At 47.1% G+C, this 25,751-nt stretch overlaps 2 protein-coding genes across 4 annotated transcripts in view; one reads left to right on the top strand and one right to left on the bottom strand.

Annotated features, from left to right (window-relative positions):
* The window catches only part of SH3YL1 (SH3 and SYLF domain containing 1), a 40,139-nt gene extending 30,870 nt beyond the window's left edge, over positions 1–9,269 (bottom strand). The window contains exon 1 of the mRNA XM_030311744.2: positions 9,011–9,269. Within this exon, the coding sequence (XP_030167604.1) occupies positions 9,011–9,194 (184 nt within the window). The 5' untranslated portion in view covers positions 9,195–9,269. The remainder of the gene's footprint in view (positions 1–9,010) is intronic.
* Positions 9,270–10,133: 864 nt separating this feature from the next.
* Positions 10,134–24,076, top strand: ACP1 (acid phosphatase 1). 3 transcript variants are annotated; one of them, XM_030311747.1, is made up of 6 exons: positions 10,134–10,254; positions 14,388–14,461; positions 14,549–14,662; positions 20,781–20,842; positions 22,866–22,971; positions 23,147–24,076. In XM_030311747.1, exons 1-6 carry the CDS (start codon positions 10,212–10,214, stop codon positions 23,222–23,224), a joined length of 477 nt encoding a protein of 158 aa, XP_030167607.1. In that variant the 5' UTR covers positions 10,134–10,211; the 3' UTR covers positions 23,225–24,076. The 3 variants fall into 3 exon arrangements, with proteins under 3 accessions (XP_030167607.1, XP_030167606.1, XP_030167605.1); XM_030311745.1 differs by lacking the exon at positions 14,549–14,662 and adding an exon at positions 14,710–14,823 and having other exon boundaries at positions 10,145–10,254; XM_030311746.1 differs by lacking the exons at positions 22,866–22,971; positions 23,147–24,076 and having other exon boundaries at positions 10,136–10,254; positions 14,549–14,823.
* The last annotated feature ends 1,675 nt before the right edge of the window (positions 24,077–25,751 follow it).

Raw genomic sequence — 25,751 nt, 5'->3', positions numbered from 1 at the left:
GCCATGACTTCAGGCGACACAATAATGACATACGATTGTTTTTTGATATTTATTCCACAGTGATCAAGAAAATACATATATGGTAAAGGGCATTTCCAACTTTCCAAATTTCCAGTACAGTATTGATGCAATTGATAGCTTTTAAAAGCCATAATTGGTGAGCATATACTGAGATAGGAGTGACTTCATCTCCATTCTGGTTGCTAAGGAGAAGGTATGTGATTCAGCAAACAGGAGTAGAACTACGAAATTGACTAATACAACTTCCTCTGTTCATAAGGTACATGCATTGACTGTAATTTGCATTATAACTAGACGAAGTATTTGAGCTCCTAATTTCTGCTGGTTTCTAAGATGAGGCCTCACAACCTTACTCTTCATGGGTTGAATGAATTGCATACAGAGGGTTTGGCTTTATTGGTTTTGTGTCTGGACAGCTAGTTGCCCACACACATGTGTGCTTCCTGTGTTACAGGGAGCACTGTCCCCGAGAGGCAGGTGCCCAGAGAAGGTGACGTGTGTCACTCCTATGCCACGACAGCTGAGACGTATTGCTTTCTCCACCCTCTCTTCACTCATCACTGGCTGGCTGAAGAGGACTTTGATAGCACAGCCACAGGGGGGAAGGATGGGTCCCCTGGGTCCCCTGGGTCACCAGCTGGGTCACCGCCTGGGGAAAGCTGTCCGCCACCTGGAACATCCACGCTAGACTATTACGTGCTGGTGCTGAAGAAGTGGCTCTTACTGTGTTAGGTAATTGAGATATGGAGGCTTTTTATTGCAGCTAATATTACCCAATTATTACATTTTAAAAATTAATTCTAAATTTTGAAGAAGAAAGATGGGGGAGAAGTATTTGTAATTTTCATTTTCTAACTTAGGACTAGATTTGACTTGTTTTGTATACGTATATTCTAATCACTTAGGTAGTTCGGAGAGGTGGAAACATGGGTAAAAATGCTATCAAATACGATACTATATGTTAACGTTCTTACTTCTTTGATTAAATAGTATTTATAATACACTATTTGCAAGTCCTTCTAAAAAAAGCAAAGCAGTGTTTTGCTTTTTCATGAAATGTTAAAACCTTTAAAAAGATGCCTCTTCTCGGGGCACCTGAGTGGCTCAGTTGCTTAGGGCGTCCAACTCTTGACCAGCTCAGGTCATGCTCTCATGGTCCTGAGATCAACCCCCCAAGCTGGGCTTAGGATCTCTCTCTCACCCCCTATCCCCCACTCGAGAGCATGCACGTTCTTTCTCAAACAAAAAAGATCTATCTTCTCTATGCCGACAACACCCATCAGTGTACATCTTGGAACAATTCAAGGTGCTAGGGTCGTATCCTGTGCTTCCGTCACTTGCCTAGCTCTGCTGTCTTTCACCGCTATAACACCCCCGCCCTGCTCACCTAGAGCAGGTGCAGAGCCTGGGTCCAAGCAGGAGGTGGAATGCGCAGAGCTGGTTGAGAGGGAGGTCGGCTGTGAGAATTGTCCATTCTGGATGGCAACCTAGGCTGAGACAGCCCTCACTAAGGACCAGTTTGGAAGAGGTGCGCACCTCTTTGGAGAGGATGTGGTGCCTGCAGGTGGCAGAGGGGCCATGTTCCCCCAGGCTGGGCCTGTTCGGGGACTGCTGGGCCACCCTCTGGGGTACAAGCAGTCAGCAGCTGGTGGCACGGGCCAGCCGTGGGAGTCTGGCTGCCAGAAAGAGCTGAGGAGATCTGGTTTCTGAGTGGAAGGGCCAAGGGGGGAGTATCTGGCCAGGCCCAGGCTTCCTGGTCCTAGAGGGGTCCTCTCCTGGGCCTGTGGGAGGGCGGGTAGGATCCACCCGGGTCCTCTTGGCACATGGCTGACGTCTGCCTGTCCCTCCTGTCACATTCCTCCTGCACCCTGTACTGAGGAAGCTCATCACTGTGCCCGCTTTAAAGGAGTAATACTTTAAGGAGCTCTGTTAAGGATCCCAGAGCCCACACTGAAGGACACCCTGGGAGGTAAGGGGCAGTAAATTGATGACGGACCCCGCAGGGGTTGGCAAGTCATGGCCCTGGGCCAAGTCCAGCCACCATCTGTTCACCTACGGCCTAGGAGTTAAGAACAGTGTTTACATTTTTAATAGTGTGTGTGTGTGTGTGTGTGTGTGTGTGTGTGTGTGAGAGAGAGAGAGAGAGAGAGCGCACTCACGCATGTGTGAGCACAAGTTGGGTAAGGACAGAGAGAGCGGGAGAGAGAATCTTGAGCAGGTTCAAGGCCCAGTAAGGGGCCAGACACAGGGCTCCACCTCTCAACTGTGAGGTCATGACCTGAGCTGAAATCAGGAGTCGGACATTTAACCGACCGAGCCACCCAGGCACTGCCAGTGTTTACATTTTTAAAGGCTGAAAAAATTAAAACACAATAATAATATTATGTGTGAAAACACATTTTCAAAGATGTTACAGGTAAAATTACATCATAGTCAGCATAACAGTTGAACATTTGTGATTTATTTTCATGATAAGTAACACTAACTTCGAATCTCAAGTAGCAAAATGTTCTCCCATAAAGAGAATCACATTTGTCTCATCACAAGATTTGTATTACAAAAAAAAAAAAAACAACTTCTCAATTATTCTATTTCAGTTTTAATCAATTAAAAAATTGTGGTAGTTTGTTTTCTCTCTTATATGAGTGTCTACATATGTCCTCAATTTTGTTTCTTGGCCCACAAAGCCTAATAACATGTGCTATCTGGCCCCTTAAGGAAAAACAGTGCCAACCTCTGACCTCTTGAAATACAACTCATTCTTCAAGACCAAGTTTAAAACGCTGCTTCTAAGTGAAACCATTCTGCATACCCCTTCGAACGACTAACCCGTCACCAGGCTGATCTTGTGGGCATGCCATTTGAGCAGGGTTACGGTGCTTGCTCTGCATCAGCAGGGTAGCCTCCTATCTCCTGCTGTCCTGGAGGGACTGTCCCTTCCCGAGGCGGCAGGCAGAGCCCCTCCACTGTGGCTCACACAAACCAGTCCATGAGCTGAAGAGCACAGGAACACACCTGCCCCCACATCTGGTTCGGTGGCCTCACAAGGACCCAGCAGCCACCAAGGCTGTTAGCGCTGCCTTGATCCCCTGACGCCAAGACCCTCTTGTCCCCCTGGCCCCATCCTTTTCCATTTACACTCAGATCTCAGGTCCTGTAACTGCAAGCACCACTTATCTCTGACAATCTCCAGGTTTTATCTACTCTTTAACCTTCCCCTAAATTCCAGACTCACGATATCATCAATTACTTTCTCCATCTTGGCATGAAGTGTCAAGTAAGCCGTTCAAATTATACAAAGCTGCCTGTGATGCCCTCCCTTCTCCTCACCTTCTCCCTGAGCCTTCTCTCCAGGCAGGCTTTATCCCTCCGGGAGCTCACACTCAAAACCTGGCCTAACTGTGACTTCTCTGTCACTCTCACGGCCACACCAATCCGTTGGCACACCCTATCAGAATATAAACCTTTAACATATGCTCAAGATCTGATTATATCTCACTCCTCCCTACCAGCAGCCTGGCCCAAAGAATATAAATTCTTGTGTCTATTCAAAGTCTCCTGGTTGCTTTCTCTGTTCCTAGTCTTGAGCCCCTATGGTAATTTCTGCAAAAAAAATGTTCCGTCTAAGTAATAGCTAAGATAGCAGTCCCCCACTGCTTACACCCCTCAAAGTTTTCCCATCATATTTAGTCTGCACCATGGCCTATATCACTGCTTTGTCTGTTAGCCATATATATCTGTCTGCATCCATATCTATTCTATTTATCTGTCAATCAATTATATCTATCTGTCTGTATCTATCATCTGTTTGTCTGTCTGTCTGCCTACCTACCTACACACCCACCTATCCATCTGATCTTTCTTGTACATATCCTTCACTACAATGTGAGCCCCATGGGGTAAGCACATTGACTATTTTATTTTATTAACTGTAATATCTCCAGCACATGCCACAATGACATATAGCTAAGTGCCCAATAAATATGTGTTAAATGCTAAAGTATTTGTGTGGCTTTTGGGAACTGAAGGTCAAATCCCTGTGAGGACTAGATACAGTTCACTTGCATACAAAATACAATGGGTTTAGAGGAAAATGTGCTAAGTAATAGCAAAATTTCCCTGCCTCTCAACCTCTGTAGCATTTCCCAGACCTTATGAGAGAGGGGGCCAGAGGGAAACAAGGGACAGGTTGATGGTGTAGCACCCTAAAGCAGTCCTCTCCAGGTCCGTCCTCTCCAGGTCCTCTAAAGAGCAGGGGGATGAGAAAAGAGAAGGAAACCCAAGGAGGGCTGACGCCACGAGACCAGTGGGCAGAGTGCCTCAGCTCCGTGCATGCGCAGGGCCGATGTGGCTCCCGCACCAAGGTCCTGCTGACCCAGAAGGCGTGGGCGGGCAGTTCTGCTCCCAGGAGGAACCTGGGCAATGCTCCAGCAGACTGGACTGTCAGAGCCTTTCGAATGCAGCAAGGGCCAGCGTAGCAGCATCTTCAGGATTAGTAGTAACTGCACACCAAAAGCTAAATGAGTGGCCAGTGGTAGCCCAGACCTGGGGCCACTCTAAAACGTGACTGCCACCAGAGAGAACGAAGACAGCCACGCCTGGTAGAAAATGAAGGCTCGTGATACATGTTCCCATTTCGGCACTCGAGTTTGTGATTTGAGGCTTACGCCCACCCAACGGGTTTTCTTTCCACTTCATGTTCTCACCTTTTCATTTTTCCACCACTAAACTACAATCCTTCCAGGGCAGAAGCAGCATATGTCACTGACCTCTGCACCCTACAGTGCCTTGTTCATATGTCTCGATTCTCCATACAAAATACTGAAGTCGATCGGTAACCTGTGGCAGAAATGTGTTCCTTCTGCTGCTGAACATCTATGTCTCTTATTTCAGAACCGTCACGGTTTGTCTGTTTCACTGATCCTGCACTGAGCAGGTGACCCAAGTCTGAAAGTCAGAACAAATCTCCTGCCACATCAGAGCTTCAAACCAAAGCTGATCTGCTATCTGCATCTCACCAAGCGCTTGTGCGTAGCTGCAGAACTCCCCTCTCCCAGGCGCTTCCATGTGGACCTGCTACAACATTTTATCACCACAAGGGGAGAGCCTGAGAGCAAAGCCACACAGAAGGGCACTTGACCAGAGTTGCAGATGGAATCTGGGCTCTGCTGACCCTGCTGGAGCCTCGGACTGGGCAACAGCTAAAGCCACAGCAGCTCTGGACTGTTCAGTCACATGGACCAGTATGTTTTCCTTTTCTGCTAACGCCAATTTGGATCAGATTTTCTGACACATGCAACTAAAACATAGTAAATAGTACATAAATCTTACCCCCAGAAGACTTTCTGCTGTGAACCCTATCAAGCAAGCAGAATTAAACCAGTCAAATAAGCAAATTCCACAGTTGAGAGCTGCTATTGCAAACATCCTGCTGCGGGCAAAGGTCGCAGCCTTTTTTGTAAACACGGGAAGGGGGCTATCAGACTTGGGAATTCAGATGCAGTGTGGTCTGTGAGCCCTCGTAGCCGTGAACCAGGGGTTGACAGGCCTGGTCTTGGTCAGGATGCCTTCGTGTTCGGCTGAACTATGGAAGACAATGGCTAATTTGCTTTAATAGCACAGATCCTATTAAATTGCTGATAAAATCATATTGCTTAGTCATAGCTAAATATAGTGAATTTCTCTGTCAGAGCCAACAAATAATAATAACAACTTAGATATAAATCTTAGTTCCTGTCCTCAGCATCAACTCATGGCTCACCCACTTTTCCTCTGCTGTGCCATAAGGTATAGAGAGAGCATGGTCTGGTCAGAATGTTGGCCTTATTATACCACTAAAGGTATAACGACACAGGTCATTCGTTGCTAAAGAAGCCTTTCGACTGGACATGCACAAAAGTCTTGTCTCCTGAATCCCAAGCCAAAGCAAACTCTCCATGAATATTTGAATGTCCTCCTAAGAGTGACTGGCTGCCACACCTCAAGCTAAGAAATTTAGATTAAAATGTTCTTGAAAAAGTGATTAAGGGGCACCTGGGTGGCTTGTTGGTTAAACGTCTGACTCTTGATTTCAGCTCAGGTGACGACCTCACAGTTCATGGGTTCAAGCCCCGAGTCGGGCTCCACACTGACCGCACAGTGTCTGCTTGGGATCTTCTCTCTCCCTCTCTCTGTCTCTGTCTCTGTTTCTCTCTCTGCCCCTCCTGTGCACATGCTCTTTCTAAATAAATAAGCTTTAAAAAAAGCGATTAAAATATTTGAAAATGTCTATACTAAGATACTTTTTTTTTAATTAAGAGTTTCTAAGATACTGGGGAGAAAATGTTTACTTTGGAAACTTCAAAAGCTTGAAACAAGCTTAAGCTGTGGAAATAATTTCCATATTGATCATGGGCCATAAACTAGGGGCTGGATCCCTGCAAAACAGAATCCTGAGACCCCTGCTTAGAGTAACTTATAAACTGACCACTTTCAAGCATTTCCACCCCCGCCCTGGACTCAGGACCAGGGTTTCCCAACTTTCCTTCATATCAGCCAGCGTCCACTAAAATATTTTCCCCAGTGGACTCTGGACTATGAGAGAGGTACCTATAGGAAAAGTTTGCAAGTTTAGAAATGGTTTTCCAAATGTCCATTAATTAGATATTAACCAAATTATTAAGCCTTACAACTAACATGAAATAAAGGTTAATTCACTGAATTGATAAAACCCCAACCAAAATCAAAGTAAGTAGAAAGCTGCAAAGGAAATATATAGAATAAATTAATTAAATCTTTGCCAAAATAAAAAAAAAAAAAAAAAAAAAAAACCTTCACGCAACCAAGTAATTTTTTAAAGGGCTTTGACATAATGACCTGAGCTTGGAAGCTTTGTTAGAACACTGTGGTCTTGAAAGCCACCGCCAGACAACTAAGGCCGGTCATTGTTTCTTCAACTGATTCTTATCTTTCTGTGGCCTTGGTTTAACTTCTTCCTTTGACTCAAGGGACAAAACTTGTCAGTTCCAGAAATCAAAACCGGTCTCTCTGCTCACATCAGCAGCCTTGCAGTCCAAACTTTAAACCAAATTGAGCATTTGAACCCGGAACATTAGTGTACCCTAAGCTTCCTTTCTCCTCCCCCAACCACAGGCTGCAGATGGGAGACAAAGGGTAGGGAGCGGTGAGCACTTAACCTTCAGCTTTAGGAAACCCTTGATGTACACTCACTTTTATCTTTTCTCAAACTAAAAAGTGATCCTCATCCAGAGCAGGACCACACATGCCACTCTGGTCTGATCATTTGGTGAAAAAAAATGGACTCTTCCCAAAATAGAAAATTCAGCGTGCTTAGGTTTTAAGTTGCATACGACGATGTCAAACAAGGCAATATGCAGAAGGACTTCTGTGACCAGCAGTCATTCCAGCAACACAGCCAGCCCTATTTCCCTTGGACCCATACCAGCTTCCCTTTTGAAGCCCCGCATCCTATTTCCAAAGAGTGAGAGCTGTCCTGAGAGTAAATGCTTCCTAAGTGGAATAAAAGGATCACATCACTCTTGATGAGGAAAGATTATTATTTTTTAATCTTACAAAAGATGAGGTTAGTATTTTCTCATTTTACAGAAACTTTTGTTTAATTAGAATGTCGGTAGGGGCGCCTGGGTGGCTAGGTCGGCTAAGCCTCCAGCTCTTGGTTTCTGCTCAAGTCATGATCTCATGGTTCATGAGTTTGAGCCCAGCATCAGGCGGTTCGGGTCCTGTTTGGGATTCTCTCTCTCCCTCTCTCTCTCTGTCCCTCCTCCACTGGTGCACATACACACACGCTCTCTATCTCTCAAAATAAATAAACTTAAAAAAATAAATAGGACGTTAGTAAACCAAACAACCAATTCTCCTTAATTTAAACAAGATCAACAGGATGGAAGCTATAACTTATTTGATTATTCTAACCTTCAACATAGTAATTTGCGGACACCTCAGAAGTAAGGCACTCCACAGGTGTTCCAAGAGCAGGCCCACACAAGGAAGGAAAGGGCACCCGGAGACCTGTGATTTCTCCATTGTGCATGTAATACATACCTTCTAACTTATTATTAACTAGGCCTCTCCCACATCTCAATAAAAACATTCCTGAGAACAAGAATGCAGGACGCGCATGTTCTGTAAGCAGAACAAAACCTGAACACCTTCTCTCCTACCAGTAGAACGGTCTGGGCCCATCAGATTACTCCCTGGGGGCAAGGGGCCCAGGTCTGTGTCATTCTTTCCAACTCAGCCCTTCTGGCAGCAGTGACAACACTGAAACATTTGTTGAAGTGAAACAGGTATGTTTCAGGCCAGCAGGTACATGTCACTTCCCTGTGGTCACCTACCCGTTCAGAGCACTGTCGCACTTGTTAAAATAGGAAAGCCCACCGCGGCAGGGAGCCCCGCAGACATCCGGTGCCCCCAGAGCTAGGGACCTATCCACTGCCTCTCTGCTCAGAGATCCCCTTACCACAGGAGGTGCCCCAAACGGCTTGGCTTGGCTGATCGCAGGGAGGGCCAAGTGGTCGCATGCAGGGCCCGGAACCTCACAGGGGACCCGGGGCGCCCTGCTGACTTCCTGCCCCCGCCAGTCAAGCTCACCTCGCACCCACAGCACCGCACGGCTCTAGAGAGTCACTTATTGAAACAAATTGGGACGAAAAAGAGTAGTAAGTGCCTTTCAAACATTAATTACAAGTGACATAAAATGAATTACAGTAGCCAAAATTAAAACTTAGCAAGAGCTTTTCTATGTACGGAAACACCTGTGGACGAGTCTACAGAATTGGTTAATTTTTGACAGTTTGCGGAATGACCTGTTAATAATACTCAACAGCAAAATCCCCGGACGCCCTCCTTTCTCCCTCCCTCTTCCCCAGCCTTTGACCCTCTGCAGCCAAACTTTCTAAAGGGGAGAGGTGGGGGGGGGGGTCCCCGACTCTAGGTGCGGCTCGGCGGCGTCACCCACACCTGTACTCACTTGTGACCCCAGAGCCTGGTCCTCCGGCGCCCCTCGAGCGGCCGACACCTCCCCAGGAAGAGGAAGAGCGCCCTTGGCTCGGCCCCGCCTCCCGGGGCGGGGACCGCCTGGCCAGGTGCACACCTGACACAGGTAAGGGGCAGGTGAACACTCCACTTTTGCCAGGACGAAGCACCCGCCACATACACCCCCGACGAAAGCACGGCGCGGTCACGGGATTTCTGACTTCACCGCGTCCCTCCCAGGGCGGCTTCTAAGGCGTCCAGTCTTTAACAGTTGGGTCCCCCAGCCCAGGGCCCTGTCGCCAGGCAGAGGGTTGTGTGTGACCTGAGCACTGGGGGTCAGGGCGAGGCAGGTGTCTCGGGGGCCCGGGGAATGCTCCCTGGTCCCGAGCGGACTCCGCTCAACCCCTGATCGCGGGCCTTGCGTTTGGGCCGCGCGGCCCAGGTCTTGGGGGGGCCCAAGTCTGGGGGTGGGCAGGTCTGGGGGCAGGCCCAGGTCTGGGGGGCCCAGGTCTGAGGGGAGGCCCAGGTCTTGGGGGAAGCCCAGGTCTGAGGGGGGCCAGGTCTTGGGGGGCCAGGTCTGGAGCGGTGGAACCAGGTCAGGGGAGGGAGCCCAGGTCTGGGGGGGTCGTTCACCTGAAGCCAAGGAGGGAGAGGCCTGACCCGCCCCGCGGGGACCCTTACACTCCGCAGACCCTCGGGCACCCGCTCAGGACCCCTCTAGCATCGGTCAGTCGTCCGCGCACCCTCACCATGCGCACCGGGCGCCCTCCCCCACCCCGAGATGATCCGTGCGCAGAGCCCGGGACCTCAATCAGCCCCCGTTGGGACCCTCCCCCTTCCAGGTGACTCACGGCCCCGCCCCCCCACTCCGCCCCTCCGCTCGACGCCCGTCCTCCTCCCTGAGGCCCCTCCTCCGCCTCCTGACCTCCCCCCCGGGCCCCGCCCCCACACCGCCCCCGCCCCGCCCCCACACCGCCCCCGCCCCGCCCCCACACCGCCCCCTCCCCGCGGAACCTCTTCCGTCCTCCAGTGACGCTCCGCCCTCCGCCACCGTACTGCGCAGGCGCACGGCCCGGACCCTTGCCCAGGGAGGCAGGACTGCGCAGGCGCGGAGGGCGCGACGCTCGAGGTGCGCCTGCGTTGCGCGGGAGAAGTTCCTACGCGCTCAGTGGGCACCTGGGTGTGAGCGCGGGAAGATGGCCGAGCCGGTGTCCAAGTCTGTGCTGTTCGTGTGTCTGGGTGAGCCGACGTGATCTAGCCCCATTCTGGCTTTCCCGAAGGGTCGGGGTGGGTCTCGTGCCGTTTGGGGTTCGTCGCTGGGCCAGGGACGGCGATCGGGAGGAGGGCGGGGAGGGTGGGATGGAGCGCCCCGGGGCTGTTTCTCCGCGCCGCTCACCTGCTGGGCCCGCTCTCCTAGCCGGGTCCCCTCCCGTGCCCAGCCCACCCTCCAAGCGAGGTCCTTTCTCTGCCATGACCCCTCTCACCTGCCCGGCCCACTCTGCAAGCCTGGGTCAGGGATGGCCTCATCTATAAGGTGACATTTGGGCAAAGACTTGGAAGAGGTGAGAACACAAGCCTTGGATCTTTGGAAAAGTGTCCTGGGCCCAGGAGAAAGTGGGTGGACAGTTTTGCGGTGAGAGTGCTGGTCCCGTTCATATTGGCAGGGAAACACTGGCCTGGAGACCCAGGAGCCTTTTCAGCCAGACCTTCCTCTGTACCTGAAGGCTCTTGAAGGTAATTTGAATGCCACCATGAATACATAACTAGAACCATTCTGGATGCATAGGAAAGCGAATTCCTTACATAAAATGAGTGCTCGGGGGCAGGAGTCTGTGAACCCCTTATGTGAAGAGCCAGAAAGTAAATATTTGGTACTTTTCACAAGCAGACCTAGACAATACATAAGCAATAACATTTGGCTGTGTTCCAGTATAACTTTATGGACACCGCAATTTGAATTCCATGTAATTTTCTCGTGTCACAAGGTATTATTCTACTTTTGAGTTTTTTTAACTGTTTAAAAAGGTAAAAATTATTCTTGGCTCCGGGAGCCATACATAATAAAGGTGCTGAGCAATGAATCCTAGTTTTTAGATGCTGTTTTAGGGCCTACACAGGACAGATCTGGTGAGGCCTGTGAGGACGTGGGCTTACTCTGAAGGACACAGGCCACTGGAGGATTAAGCCATTGAGCAGAGGGACACTTAGAAAGAAGTGTTCAGCTGCTGCGTTGAGATTACACTGGAGAGGGGTGAGACCAGGGGTGCAGAGGGGCATGTGCTGGACCAGAGAGGGCCTCACTGGTGGGGGCGGGGGAGGGGTCAAGTTCTGGGCAGACTTGAGGGCCTGATGAAGGCCTTTTCCCATGATGGCCTGTACTTAGAGCAATAAGAATGGTATGTTTTTGAAATGTAAAAAATGTATTCCTTCAAAGCATTTAATTGTAAGGCTCTTTTCACACTGAAGTGTAGAGAGAACCGTCAGATGTTTTCATGGGTAAGGCTAATGGCAAGAAAGAACTGCAGTGCTTAGTTTGGAAAGATGATTGAACGTTCCGTGTTTTGTGCGGTAGAGATGGTGCCTTACTGTCGAAGGCACTGGTGTTTGTGCCACAGCCAGTGTGGTTGGAAATGATAACATTAGTGGTGCCAGGTTACCTCTTTCAAACAATTAATTGACATTTATTGATACTTCATTTGTGCTGTACACTGTGGGGGGTTGTGGCTCAAGGTAAGAGACACAGCCCCTACCCTTGGAGAATTTCATTTTTTTCTTTTGTGAGTCTCAGTCCTTGAAATAAAGGTGTGCAGTACGAGTATGAATTATCTGCCTAATTTGGAAAAAAAAAAAACAACAACAAAACTTGAGACTTCACAGATCTTTTTTCCAAAGAAATCTGAAGATGACATTTTAAGTTTTTAGAACTTTTCCATAGATGAAACCTGCATTACTGTGTTTTACTCATGAGCTCTGTTTTTAAATAATTGGTGATATCAACTTTTGAAATAAAGAGAGCAAGTTACAAGGAAGCAGGATTCTGCTGATTTTATAAGTAGTATGACTTCTAATTTTTGTGGTAGTAATTTTTTCCCATCTATACTTATTCATACCTTGCTGTAAATAGAACTCTCTGGGGAAAAAAAGTAATTTTGGGTGAATATGCCTTAACTTTAAGGCAGTAAATAACCCTAGGTTTTGTCTTGTGGGGAAACTAAGCTGTTTAATAATTATTTGTAAAGGGGTGAGACTAGTCTTAATTATGTCTTTAGATGTGAGATTGTAAGCATCTATTCTAGAGTTTCAAAATAACAAGGGTTGTCTTAAATTGAGTCGAGTGGTTGCTCTTTAGAAGTATTCCCAGGGTACATGGGGACAAGTAAAACAATTACACATCTATCAGAGCCTTACCATAATTAACATAGTGGGAATGATACTTGCTTTAAAAACTCTACAAAATTCAGAATGTGTAAAGGAAAAACTTCACAGTACAAACTAGCTTACAGAGGACATTGGGGATCAATTCCTGTCTTCCCCTTCATGGTTGAGTGGTTGACAGATTTGTTTCACTGCTGTGGAAACCACAATCTTTATGGGGAAAAATATTATAAGTACATTATTAAAGACTAACGTGGAAACTGAAGAAGATTGTAGTAAAGTCAGTGTCGGTTTCATGTAATGGGGAATTAGTTGTGCTTCACAACACTCTACAAGATCCAATTCTACATGCTTAACACAAACCCCAAGATTCTAATATGCGTCAAGTGGTGTGTGTTTTGTTAACTCAGTTCCTGTCTAGTCCTAGTGTTTTCGTGCTGGCCTCTGTGGGCTGAGTGTCTTGCAGTTGTCTGCCTGACTGTGAGAAGAGCCTTTGTCCTCAGGCCCTGCGCAGCGCTGGGCTCCTGTGTGGGACACGTGCAGAGTATGTTTGTTGGACGTTCCTTCCCACTGGACCTGCTGGGCCCACCTCCCGGGCACAGTTAAGGTCCTTGTAACCAGGCCTTCCGGCACACATTCACTGCTCTCTTGTTCATACAACCCTTAACTTAAATGCCCAGAAAGGTCCTTCTCCTCCCTTCCAATCTTCCTTTTTTTTTTTCCTGGTAAGAAATTTCTTACTGTCTTGTTTATGCTTTTAGAATCTTTAATTTCCTGTGCTTCTGTGGTATACTGCTTGTCTGTCCACATTTGTTTTCTTGTTTTTGCTATAGCTAACTCTGAGTTTTCTGTAACACATTGCTTGGCACATGTAGAAGTATTTTGAGAGTAGATTTTATGTCTTTTGTCTTTTCCCCCAGTGTAGTAAGGAATTAGGCCCTCCCTGGCCTTTGTCGCGGGTCCTGGGTGGTAACGTACAACCTCTTGGAATTCCCTACGGTAATAGTGTTTTGTTACTCCAGGAGGTCCCTGTGCAGTTTATACTGAGAGGGAGAGTCTGGTTGAGGGTGTGAGCACTTGTGGGGGGCGGCCAGAGAATGAGTTCAGCTTCAGGCCCATAGTTTCATCAGTCACGACTACTTAATGACACTCAGTGAGCCCTTGGCACTGGAGCTCTGGTGAGCTAAGCCCCAGTGCCCTGGGTATTGTCCCACACGGATGACGAGAAAGTGACACGTGCCCGAGGACCAGAAAGCTTCACGTGTGAAACTCCTCCAGAATCTGCCCTCTGCTTTCTAACTCTGGCTGGTTCTGCCTTGAATCTTTTTGTTATAAACCTATAATCCCAAGTCTAGCATTTTCCTGAGTTTTTCGTGTTCTTCTAGAGAATTATTGCACTTGTGGGGACCCTGAGTCTGTAGCTGGCTGCTCTGAAGCGAGGGTGCCCCTGGGGGTCCCTGAGCTTGCAGCCGATGTCGGAAATTCCGAGCAGACTTGCTGGCCTGGAGGGCAGCGGCCTTGCTTCAGCCGGCCGGCTCCGTGGCACTGGGGCAGGCCCTGCAACAGAGCGCGCAGTGAAATCTTGTGCTGAACTACCGTTATGGCTGAATCCATTTGCTTGTGTATCTTATGAAACAGGATCCCTCCTTATGTGCGATATACTTGGATATCCGTATCTTTAATGCTACTGTATTTCATTTTAAAGTAGGCTCCTTGCAACCCACTTCATTGGTTTCACGACTCACTTCTGGGCTACTGATAGCAACCTGGAAAACGATGATTTGGGCAGTAATTGTTTTTCTGACATCTTGGCTATTTGTACTTTGAGCACCTGGACAGACGGAGAGTGACCGGCTGTTCCCCAGAGGTCCTGCCATTCAGCGGTCTCTCCTGGGGGAGGTGCCGTTGCTGGGTGTCGGGGTGAAGTGCTTGCGGGGATCCAGCATCTGCCCTTGCATCAGACCTGATGCCCACTTTCTGCGCTCCCTCTTTTCAAGGTAACATCTGCCGATCACCCATTGCAGAAGCAGTTTTCAGAAAGCTTGTAACTGAGCAAAATCTTTCAGATAACGTAAGTACCATTCTCTGTCTTAAAGAGGCCAACCCGAATGCCTTTGGGGCAGAAAATTGTGAAAAAAATTCTTTTTTTCTCCTGCAGTGGAGGATAGACAGTGCAGCGACATCCACATATGAAATAGGGAACCCTCCTGACTATCGAGGGCAGAACTGCATGAGGAAGCATGGTATTCCCATGACTCACGTTGCCCGGCAGGTACCGTATCGGAACTTGAAAGTGCACATGTGTGTTCTGTGTTGCAGTGGGTCATTGACAGCGGCGCTGTTTCTGACTGGAACGTGGGCCGGTCACCAGATCCAAGAGCTGTGAGCTGCCTCAGAAATCATGGCATTAGCACAGCCCATAAAGCACGACAGGTAGCAGAGCTCTCATTTAATTTCTATTACTGGTGTCCCGTGACTTGTGAAGTTGTGAGAGGCTTAACCACACTGGCGTGTGCATGAGCAGTTATTTGAGGCCCGTTTAAGTAGCCACAGTGTGTCCTTCTTGTTTCGCTGCTGACTCCACAGTTCTGAAAGATGTGCGTGATCTTGGAATTTACTTAGTGAAATACACATATCATCACGCAATTGATACTGGAGAGAGCCCTCCCTAAGGGCTGGAGTTAGAATCTCCTTTTTATTTTCTGAGATCTTCCTGGTGACTAGTCTGGTTACATTCCAAGTTTGTTGCTAGAATAAAGTACTAGAACATATACAACAATGTATTTTCTACTGTGAAGTGTCTTAGAAATGTGGGGTGGTACTGATCCCAGCGGTTGGACTCCTGGGTTCAGAGTCTGGAGTGCTGGGCAGTAAACCCTCCTGTGTCCGCTCAGACGGTGTGGAAGCCAGTAAAGGCTGTGGTACATTTGAAATACGGCCAGTGTGACAGGAAGTGGAGTTTACGTGTTAACTTATTTGAGTAGCCCCCTGGAACTGGTAAGCGGCTAGCTGAGCTGCACAGTTCTGGACTCTTGCATAACCACAGGGGAGACTGTGAGGGTTCCATGCCACCACAGCATCAGTGAGCCCTCAGGGCTCAGGGCAGGCTCGTGGTGCTCCCTCGCTAGCAGGCTGCTGCAGGTGTGTGCTCTGGAACCTTCCACAACCACAAGGACTAGTTGCTAAAGAGATCTGCTTCATTTCTGGTACAAAATGCTTCATACATTGTTACGTGGAGAAGCTACTTTATCACTATGATTATTTTATGGAGAATTCATTGGATTTTTAAAACATCTGGCTAAATCTTCTAACTTCTTTTTGTATCCAACCTAACAAAATGTACAGGCTGTGTACACGGCCTTTAAAATGAGAAGCCACTGAATGTTTTGAAGATCACTTGTCAAACATATGTATTTAGAAGTATGGCTGGCAGTGTGAGAGCCATAATTTAGTCTTCGCGTTTGGAGGAGAACCTTGTATAAGACAGGACAAAGACTCTTTAATCATTGTTATACTAAATCATGTCTTTACTTAAAGCTTTTCAAATTGCTTTGCCATACAGCGTTGTATTTTTAATTTTGATCATCTCAATTTTTGTCCTCTCCATTACCTTGTTAGGGAAGGGAGTCTTTGGTAAACCCATTTTGCAGATAAAGAAACTGAGTTCTGGAGAGAAAATACTTATCAAAGGTCACCCAGCTTCAAAGTGGTAGAACAGGAATTTGATCATTGGGTTATTTGTTTGTTTTCATAAAAACATACAGAGGTGTGAGCCAGAAAGTTCGCAAAAGTGCCGTAGAAACACTTCTGGTGCATTAGTGATGTCTCAGAAGCCAGGGGTATGCACATTATATTGGCTTAGAAAAGTTTACTCTGGAATCTGTGAACTGCTCATTTCTGGCTTTTAGCTGATTGTGTGTTTAACAGTTTACTATTTAAGTTATTAACTTCCTTAAGGGCCTGACGTTTTCTTAAATGGAATTTTCATTGGACAGGAAACATTTTTTTTAATGTGTTTCATTTATTTTTGAGACAGAGAGAGAGCATGAGCAGGGGAGGGGCAGAGAGAGAGAGGGAGACACAGAATCTGAAGCAGGCTCCCAGCCATCAGCACAGAGCCCTACCTGGGGCTCGAACTCGTCAACTGCGAGATCGTGACCTGAGCCGAAGTCGGATGCTCAACCGACTGAACCACCCAGGCGCCCCAGGAAAACATTTTGTGTATCACATGTCCTTCTAATCTCCAGGGTTGACAGAACCTGCTGATTTCGAAGTCCTTCATAATTATGGGCTGTCACACTTTCATGTTTTCTGTTTTTAAGACTGGATTATTTTTTGTATACGAGTATATAATTTGGGGTACAAATGAAAAATTTAAATACACGTCTTAAAAAACAAAGCTAGAAACTTTAAATTTTGAAAGGAGAATTGTAATTGCTGGTTTTAGGAATAATATTCACACATCATCTGTTGTTTGTTTGTTTGTTTTGCTTTTTTATTTTTCCCTGGTGCTTTTAAGAAAATTTTCTCAAGGATGATTTTTTTTTTTTCCTGGTTGGTAACACCGGTAAGATTTGCTTTGCAAATTAGCATCCCCTCGGGTCTTTGTTACCTTTTAGCATCTTGTGCTTGTTTACAGGCTTTCTTTTAGCGGTTGTCACTATCTGTGTGAGAACTATTCTGTCATATTGCTTAAAATTTTAGTTTTCCCAATATTTTCCACCTGGGTTTAATAAACGTATTTAGGGTGCTTCGTTTGTTTTTGAGTGTGTGAACGCACATCTGGTTAGTCTGTGGGGACGTTTGGTTTGTTAGACATTTTTCTCAGCAGAGCCCTGACCGTGCGTGGCCGTCCGTGGTCCTCGGGGCCTGGGCCGCTCCCCCCACTGCAGAGGTCACCGCTCAGATTCTTGCCACCTTTTATGTCTGTGGCCGTGGGACCTGTAGCGTGTGCTCTTTCTGTGGACCTTCCTCTCTGGGAGGTTCTCCGGTCGTCCCCAGCTCTCGCTTCGGGGCCGTTCACAGTCGCGCCGCGGTCGTGTCCGTCCCACCGCGGATGGGCGCTCGCGGCGTTTCTAGGTCGGCGATGCCACGGTGAGCACCTACAGGGTTCTGCTGGGGAAGGCCTGGGTGGGGGGCACACCCAGCAGCACACACGTCCCGGTTGTGTAGCCTCCTGAGACGGGCCGGGCGATGTTCCTTCCTTCTCTGCTCTCCTAAGTTGGTCAGATATTGATAGTATTTCTGCTTTAACGGCTTGGCTGGATTCATCGAATCAGTTGTCTCTGTTTTTTGAAATTGCTCTATTTTCCTCTGCTGTCTTTAGGTTTTTCCTTATGGATTCTTTGTTTCCAGCACTTTTACTATGGTAAGCCAAAGTATGCTTCCTGAATTTGCCTCGTGGTGGTTTCTGTTAGTTTTGGAAAATTCTTGTTACTTTCTTCTTACATTTTCTTCTCGGCTTTCTCTTCAGAGATTCAGCTTACCTGTATCTTGAACATAAGTTTCTTACGTCATCTTCTCCGTTTTCTACCCTTCTCACAGGCTGGTCGTGACTCTGTGAGGTTTGTGCTGTGATGGACTGGTCCCCCTGTGAGGCCTGGACTGTGGTAGACTGGTCCCCCCTGTGAGGCCTGGGCTGTGATGGACTGTCGGTCCCCCTGTGAGGATGGGCTTTGAAGGACTGGTCCCCTCCTCTGTGGAATCTTCCAGGAGTGTACCGAGGGCCCTCTTTGGCAGCTGCCACCTCCCTGAGTAGCTGCAGCCTCCCCCCTGGGGCTTCTTAGCTTTTTGCCATGAGTCGTTTAAGAATGTGGCAAATGGTTTGAGAAGAAAGCTTCTGAGCGTCAGGTTCGCTGCTCTCTGGGGTCTTTGTCTCGTCAGCCCTTGTGTCCAGTTTTTCTCTGCTCCCTGGTCCTTGGAGCTTCTCTTTTCCAGCAGTGGCCCTTTGCCCAGGCTTCTCCGCATCTAGAGTATGCTCTCCACCTTGGCGGTACTGACAGCTGTGGTCTGGGATGTTCAGCAGCGTCCTTGGTCTCTGCCCACTAGATACTGGAGCACCCCTTTCCTCTCCATCATAACAATCAGGATGTCCACAGACATTGCCATCTGCCCCCCTCTTTGAGAATCCCTGCCCTCAAATTCTCAAAGTGTCCATGAGGTCAAAATGGTACATGCGTAGGGGCGCCTGGGTAGCTCAGGCGCTTAAGTGTCTGTCTCTCGATTCTGTTCCGGTCACCATCTCACGGTTTGTGAGTTCGAGCCCCATATCGGGCTCCACTTTGACAGTGCGGAGCCTGCTTCAGATTCTCTGTCCCCCTCTCTCTGTTCCCCTCCCCTACTCGTGCTGTCTCTGTCTCTCTCAAAATAAATAAGTAAACTTAAAAAAAAACGGACATGCTAAGGAGTCCATTCAAGGTGTCAGACTGACCAGTAGACTTGAACAAAGTAATAAAAATTTACTGATATGTTTCCATGTTCTATATTGCAAGTAACCTTTAAGAAACTACCACTACTGAGTTTTAGTATCACAGAGCATCCACAGTTATCTATAGTGGCCGTGAAAATACTCCCTTTATGTTGTGTGAGGCTGGGTTCACTGTGCACTCGCACTCAGCATGTTGCACATCAGGTAACAGACGCGCAGAGGAGAACCTGTCTGTCCTCCAGGAAGCAGACATTACAGAGATTTGCAGAAATACAGAATAGGCCACTCTTCACCATTTTCATTTTTTAATAGTGGTATTAAATATTTAATATTCAGTGGTAAATATTGCCACGCATAACCCATGGCGGGGACTCCTTTTGGGGTTCTGGCCTCTCAAAACCTCGTCACAGGAGCACACAAATGGCTTTTTTTTTTTTTTGAATTTTTTTTTTTTTTAACGTTTATTTATTTTTGAGACAGAGAGAGACAGAGCATGAACAGGGGAGGGCAGAGAGAGAGGGAGACACAGAATCTGAAACAGGCTCCAGGCTCTGAGCTGTCAGCACAAAGCCCAACGCGGGGCTCGAACTCACGGACCGTGAGATCATGACCTGAGCCGAAGTCGGACGCTTAACTGATCAAGCCACCCAGGCGCCCCCAAATGGCTTTTTATAAGATATTAATTATAGGTATTCTTATTCTTTCTCAAGTATTTTAATATCTAAACATGTATGCATTTTATAGGTAGATGTCAGTTCTAAGACTGTCTTATCTACACTTGCAATAATTCTAAAATTAAAAGTAATGTTAATATTTGATCCTAAATTAAATTTCTCATAAAACCGTTTTGTGAAAATAGCGTGTAGTATTTGTTCTAATAGAACTTGAAATAACATAGTACCTTGGGAATGTTAACAACTTGTAGTCCTCAGCACTTGAGTAACACACTGTATCAGAAACTAATCAAATGCATACTAACAGCCAAAACTTACATTTTTAACAGAATAAGGAGCATATTTATTATTCGTTCACTACACTGGCTGTTAAATAGCATCATTGCTCTGTTTAACCAGGGTTTTGATATCTTATTTTTGAGTTTCCTGGTACTCCTGTATTTTAGAGGATTTTTTTAGAGAGGAAGATTATTATTGAGAAATTACATTCTTAGAAATTATTTTCACCTTCGTTTTGTGACCTGTTTATGTTCCTTTCTTTCTTATTGCATCATTATTTATAATAGTTAAAAATCTTAAAATAATTTTCCCATTTACATCGTAGTGGGCTTCTGTTGATAGAGTGTGATGTTGGAAAACTTGTAAGTTTTCAGGTTAGAATCAGTGAAAGTACCGAGTGGCATCCTTTCTTGTGTCTTGCTCAGATCATGGGTTCTCACGGGAGAGCCGAGTCCTACATACAGTTACTCACAGATTTCCTTCTTAGGGACTCTTCTCTGAACACGTTACTTAACGTATATCTTCCTCCCTCCCCCAGAACTCTCTGCCTGGCCTGGCCTGGCCTGGTTTATATCTCCTCTGGCGTGTTACCTGCCCTGCACAGGGCCCCACAGGGACAGCCATCCATCTCTATAGTTTGGTGTTTGTCACTGGGGCCTAGGATATTGCGTTCCTGCACAAGGAAAAATAGAGTAAAACACTGATGGGGTTGGACGTAGGACATTTTAATATGTGAAGTGAATTATACTTTGTCACTAAGAAATCGCAGATGAAGTATAAACTTTGTTTACATATTATACTATGTTACTATTATTCCAAGGAACTTAATAGTATAAAATTTCTTTGCGATACAATATTACAAAATAGGTTAACTCTAACTTTAAAGTACCCTAAATTATTTAACTTAACTGGGTACCAAATTCAAACACAGCAAAATTTTTTGTACTGCTTTGGGTCCTCTAGACGTGATTGTTATAAACACTGTTTTTTGACTTCTTATTTAATTTTAGGTTACCAAGGAAGACTTTGCCACGTTTGATTATATACTTTGTATGGATGAAAGCAATCTAAGGTAATCTCATGTTTTAAGGGTATTTTTATTCAACTGTCGATTTAATAATAGGTCAGATAATTTGTCTAAAGTGACTTTTTTAGTAAAGTTTTCATAGAAGTGATGGTCACAATATATACAATTACCTGTTTACAATAGTAAGAGTCCAGAAGGTAACTGAGAATTGTCTCCCCAGAGTGTTTACCAAGAGACACGCCCTCAGATAAGGGACAGCCTGGTCCTCGTCAGGCATTGCTGGTTTTGCCAGAGGGTGGGGTAAAGCTGTCACCGCTGTAGTGATTCCTGGGCCACGGGTGTTTCACTGTGTTTCTCCTCTTAACCTCCCCATACCTGCTGTCCCCCATCCTGCAGCAAGGAAGACTGAGGAAACTCAGCAACAAGGAAACTTTTCACTCTGTTTAAATTGTTGATTGCCTTAACTGATTGAAAAGCAGAAGCAGACAGGCTGGGGTACTAGGTAACAGCGGCCAACTGATGTGGTGCGTTGTGGGCCCTGCACATCGTCGTTCCGCGTCGAATCGGAGAGGCACCGAGAGGGTGGGTCCCGGGTTCACAGCTGGCGCAGGCCGAGCTGGGGGGGGTTTGAGCTCAGCTTCCCTCAGCAGAGCCTGTTGTGGGTCTCACGTGAGCCACAGTCCCCACGGTGCCCCATCTCCTTACGTGTCTGTTGAACCCCAGGGGACATGCATGCATTTGGGCAGCAAGGAATTCGGTGTTTCTTGAGATGTGTGCACCTGGCACAGTGCCAGGTGCCGGGGAACGCTGAGGAGAAAGCGTTCATGCCGCCTGCCCCCAGGGCCGCAGGGTCTAGTGTGGGCTGCGTGTGCTAACACAGAATTACACCTAACAAACAACATGATACGATGCGGTCATGCCCAAAATAAGTGAATACAATGCACATTAGAAATTTGAAGCCACTGCAGGTTAGATGAGTCAAGAGAGTATGAAGAACTCCCAGTTGTAAGCCCAGGGCACTGCGTCCCTCGTCACACAGCCAGCTTTACTGACTTCGTGTTAATACGCTGAGAACCAAGACCGCAGCCGCCTGCTGCCGTCAGCACTCGCCAGCACACGGAAGGGCCGGGACGTGGCCTCAGTGTGGCCTCGGGGACCTGCTGCCTTAAGTCCGTGCGAATTCACAGGTGTTCCACGTGTGGCGGACAGATAGTCTCCGTGAATCAGGAACATCACTGAGATACGTGGTTTCTATTTTTGTTTTTCGGCGATTTGTTCTCATTTTTCTCACTTGACACAGTACTGACCGCATCAGCGGTGTCCGGCCGAAACTTCCTGCGGTCTGTCTCCTGGCACAGTCCCGGGGGTCGGTGGGCACCCAGTGCAGGGGCGGAGCTGGCGGAGCCCACGCTTCAGGCCAGCTCGCTCGCTTGCTGGAGGGGTCTGCCTCCCCCTCGCTAGCACGGGGTCTGACTCATCCTGGGTGCTCAGTGGGGGTTGCTAACTAAACGGAGGAACGATCAAGATGCAGCCTGGAAAGTCGCCGCTGTTCTTGCCGCGGTGGGAGCGGAGGAGGCGGTGGCAGGAGAGCTGTGTCTGCAGCTTGGGCAGAGGCTGGAGGGGTAAACGCAGGAGCCGGGGCTAGACAGGGAGACCCGGTGCATGTGTCGGGACACCTGAGGTGGGATCTGCGGCCCTTGGGCACTTGGTTCACGTGGCTCTTTGAGGTCCCTTCTGCCACCCTTGTTTAGTCTCTGAAGTAGGAGCTTTTTGATTTGATCGTTCCAACGTGTGTTTCACAGGGCATATGTAGTTGTTGCCCGGCTCGCAGCGCGTATCGTGCGTCAGAGTGTTCGTGAGAATGTGCTGCTATTGCAAACCCTCTCGCCTGAGTCAGAAACCCTGGCATATGGAGGGTCACTCGGGTCGACCGAGGGTTTGGTTTCCTTTCTACATCAGGTCACTCTTGCTGGGGTTTGATACGGATGTTTCATAAAACCCTAGCAGATGTCCCTGTTTAACTTGAAACCATAGATCAGAAAACTAAGTTCATGTTTCAATTTTACAGAGACTTGAATAGAAAGAGTAATCAAATTAAAAACTGCAAAGCTAAAATTGAACTCCTTGGGAGCTATGATCCACAGAAACAGCTTATTATTGAAGACCCCTATTATGTAAGTACACCTCTCCTTCCGCTGTGACGCTGCTGTGTGGCGGTGGCACAGAGATGAGCCCCTGTGCACGCCCTGCCCTGCCGTGCCCTGCCCTGCCGTGTGCCGCACCAGATGAGGCTCTCCTAAGGGCGTTTTGTCATGCGGCTTTCACTTCTTCTTCCCCCTGTGCTTCCAGGGGAACGAGTCCGACTTTGAGACCGTCTACCAGCAGTGTGTGAGGTGCTGCAGAGCTTTCCTGGAGAAGGCCTGCTGATGTCGCACCCGTGCCCCCGGCCCCCGGCGAGCCCCACAGGAGCCACAGTGAGGCCGCAGCTGCTTCTTCGGTTGACCCTGTTTCTTAAATGCTTGTAGATGGAAATCAGTTACCGTATTTGGCAGATAAATAGAAATGTTTCATCCAGTTTGTGGGGTACACAAAGCGTTCCTGACGAGTTGAACTCCCACTTTGCCCCGGTTACAAAAATCGTGGGACACGACCCCCAGAGCACAGAGACCTCCAGCATCCCCTTCAGGCCGTGTGGGCACACGAGCTCCGCCTCTTCCTCCCTGAGTTTGCGGACCACCGACGGGGACGATGCCCTCCACTGTCTCATGACCCCTTCTCGCCAGGGCCCCCATCCAGCCCAGCGGGCCATCCGTGGGAGCTCACCCCAGCTCACAGTGCACACCGTTGACGTAGAAAGTGGGAGAGAGAGTTAGGTGTCCATCTTTAGAACATTTAATGCTTGCTAGTTTTTGTCTGTCTGTCCGGTTTATTTCACAGGGAAGTCAGCTTCTTTCCATTTGAACCATTTTGCCTCTGGAAATTTAATTCCATCCAGAAGGAAAGTCACTGTATGCTGGTTTTGCTTTTAAATGCTATGTGACCCAAATGTCAAATGTAGATGAGCTCAGGTGGGGAAAAAATTATTAAAAAGTTGGGAAAAGTTCTTTTATGTTGGAATGCTTAAATATTGATACGTTAAGTATTCTTTCTTTGTTGTTTGATTTATAGACAAATACAGGTAACTTCTGTGCACTTGGAGGTAACTAATCTAAAATTCATATGGATTTGTGGCAGCAAAGATTGTTTTCAAAATAAACTGGGGAGATTATAAAAATACAACTAAGAAGTCTGCCTGCTTTTTTATTGATAAGTGAAGAATTAGAAAACAGTGCTTTTATTGTCCCTTTCAGATGGTCTGTGATGCTATCTATGCATGTTTATCTTCAGTGTTAGGAAGTAAAATGACAAAAATAAGTGTATTGCTTCCACTTATGATAAAGTGTTTGTGAAAGAAATAGGAGGCCCCTGCAGCCATAAATGTCCTTGCCTGACCCCACCACCTGTGGAGTGAGACCGTCTGCTCCTTGGAGCCCTCCTGGGTGGCATGGCTAGCTGGGTGACAGCTTGCTCTACAGCCGGCCTCTACCCTGATTCGTAGCTGGTGGTCCGGAGTCCTGGGAGAAACACCACTCACCGATCGGTCTTCACCCAAAGTTTGAGTGGATCACTGCTCAGCAGTAGAACGAGTGTAGAGGAACAGCTGCCCCATCAGGGTGCCCTGAGGGGCCGGGGGCGGAGCGGGGGGGGGGGGGCATTTAGTTCTGGAGTCTCCTCCCACCTGGAGGATGTGCAGGCCGCCTCTCCCACCACCCTGGCAGGACGTGTGTCCGCCTCCCTGTGGGTCACCCGAAGAGAGTCCTACCTGAAAACTTTTCCTCAGACAAGTAGGAACCTCTCAAGGTTAAATGTATTGAGAAATTGGTGATGATACCCTAAAAAGTAAAGAATTGAGATGGAAAGATCAGGTAATTCACCACCATTAGAAAATAGGAATAAGAAAGAGCACTTCAGACAGAGTTACACTCTGCCCTCATCAGTCAGTAGTTGCTGAATCATCTCAAAGTAATTTCATACTCTGTGCCTTCGTGATCATGAATGAATCCCTATAAGTTTGTTTCTTTACCGTTTGAATACGTATCTTAAATATGAACCTCAGACACATCCCACAACTCATGTCTACTTTGTCCTTACGGCCGTATCCAGGCGAGAAGTCATGTGAACAGAGAAACTCCTGCTGATGTCAGTTGTGTTAAATTGGATGCGATCATTTGTTCAAAATAGATCACCTGTAAAAATCTAGAGCCACTCGGAAGTCTTACCTCTTAGTGTTTTCGTGATTACCACGTCACGCGGGAAATGCATTCTTATTTAAATATTTATTAAAGACTCATCACCATATCAGGCTCTATCTTAAGACGGGCCACAGTTCCATAGTAGCATCTCCTTAAAAAAAAGTCAGTGTAATTGTCCCTTCCAAAGAATCCATAGCCTTGCCACTTCATGTATTCATGGCTTTTGTATTCCATGACATTCTTGCCAGTGTTGCAGTCTCTTCATAGGTCTGTAAATCATGAATTCCCACCAGTGAACTCATCAGAGGTAAAGAGTCACTTTTAAGACTTCATTATAATAAACACTGTTTATTACTTGTTTCAGCATTTACAGTATTTACATATTGCACAATATCTGGATGCTATCTTACATTTATTGTACAAAGGACAAATGAAATGAGCCTGGGTATGTTCACTGACTTACACTCCACTGTCTCCAAAACGTGGCACGTTTTTTTGTGGGTTTTCATGCAATTCCAAATAATACTCTGGGAATTTAATTGTAAAAGTAATAAAAATATTAAATCATACCATATGCTGTATGAAAATATAGTTTTGGATTCTGTTTATGTTTCTAAAGAAATATTCTTTGAGATTTCACCTAATTAGGAAAAGGAAATCGC

This window comes from Lynx canadensis, chromosome A3 (assembly GCF_007474595.2).
Source record: "Lynx canadensis isolate LIC74 chromosome A3, mLynCan4.pri.v2, whole genome shotgun sequence".
NCBI classification, from domain to species: domain Eukaryota; kingdom Metazoa; phylum Chordata; class Mammalia; order Carnivora; family Felidae; genus Lynx; species Lynx canadensis.
This window is presented reverse-complemented; position numbering and strand designations above follow the sequence as displayed.

What these genes read in the sequence shown, in the direction of transcription:
- ACP1 (XM_030311747.1), top strand. Translation starts at nt 10,212, where the DNA reads ATGGCCGAGCCGGTGTCCAAGTCTGTGCTGTTCGTGTGTCTGG. An exon ending in TGACTCACGTTGCCCGGCAG is followed by an intron (nt 14,663 to 20,780) that starts GTACCGTATCGG and finishes ATTTAATTTTAG; the next exon opens with GTTACCAAGGAAGACTTTGC. An exon ending in TTATTGAAGACCCCTATTAT is followed by an intron (nt 22,972 to 23,146) that starts GTAAGTACACCT and finishes CTGTGCTTCCAG; the next exon opens with GGGAACGAGTCCGACTTTGA.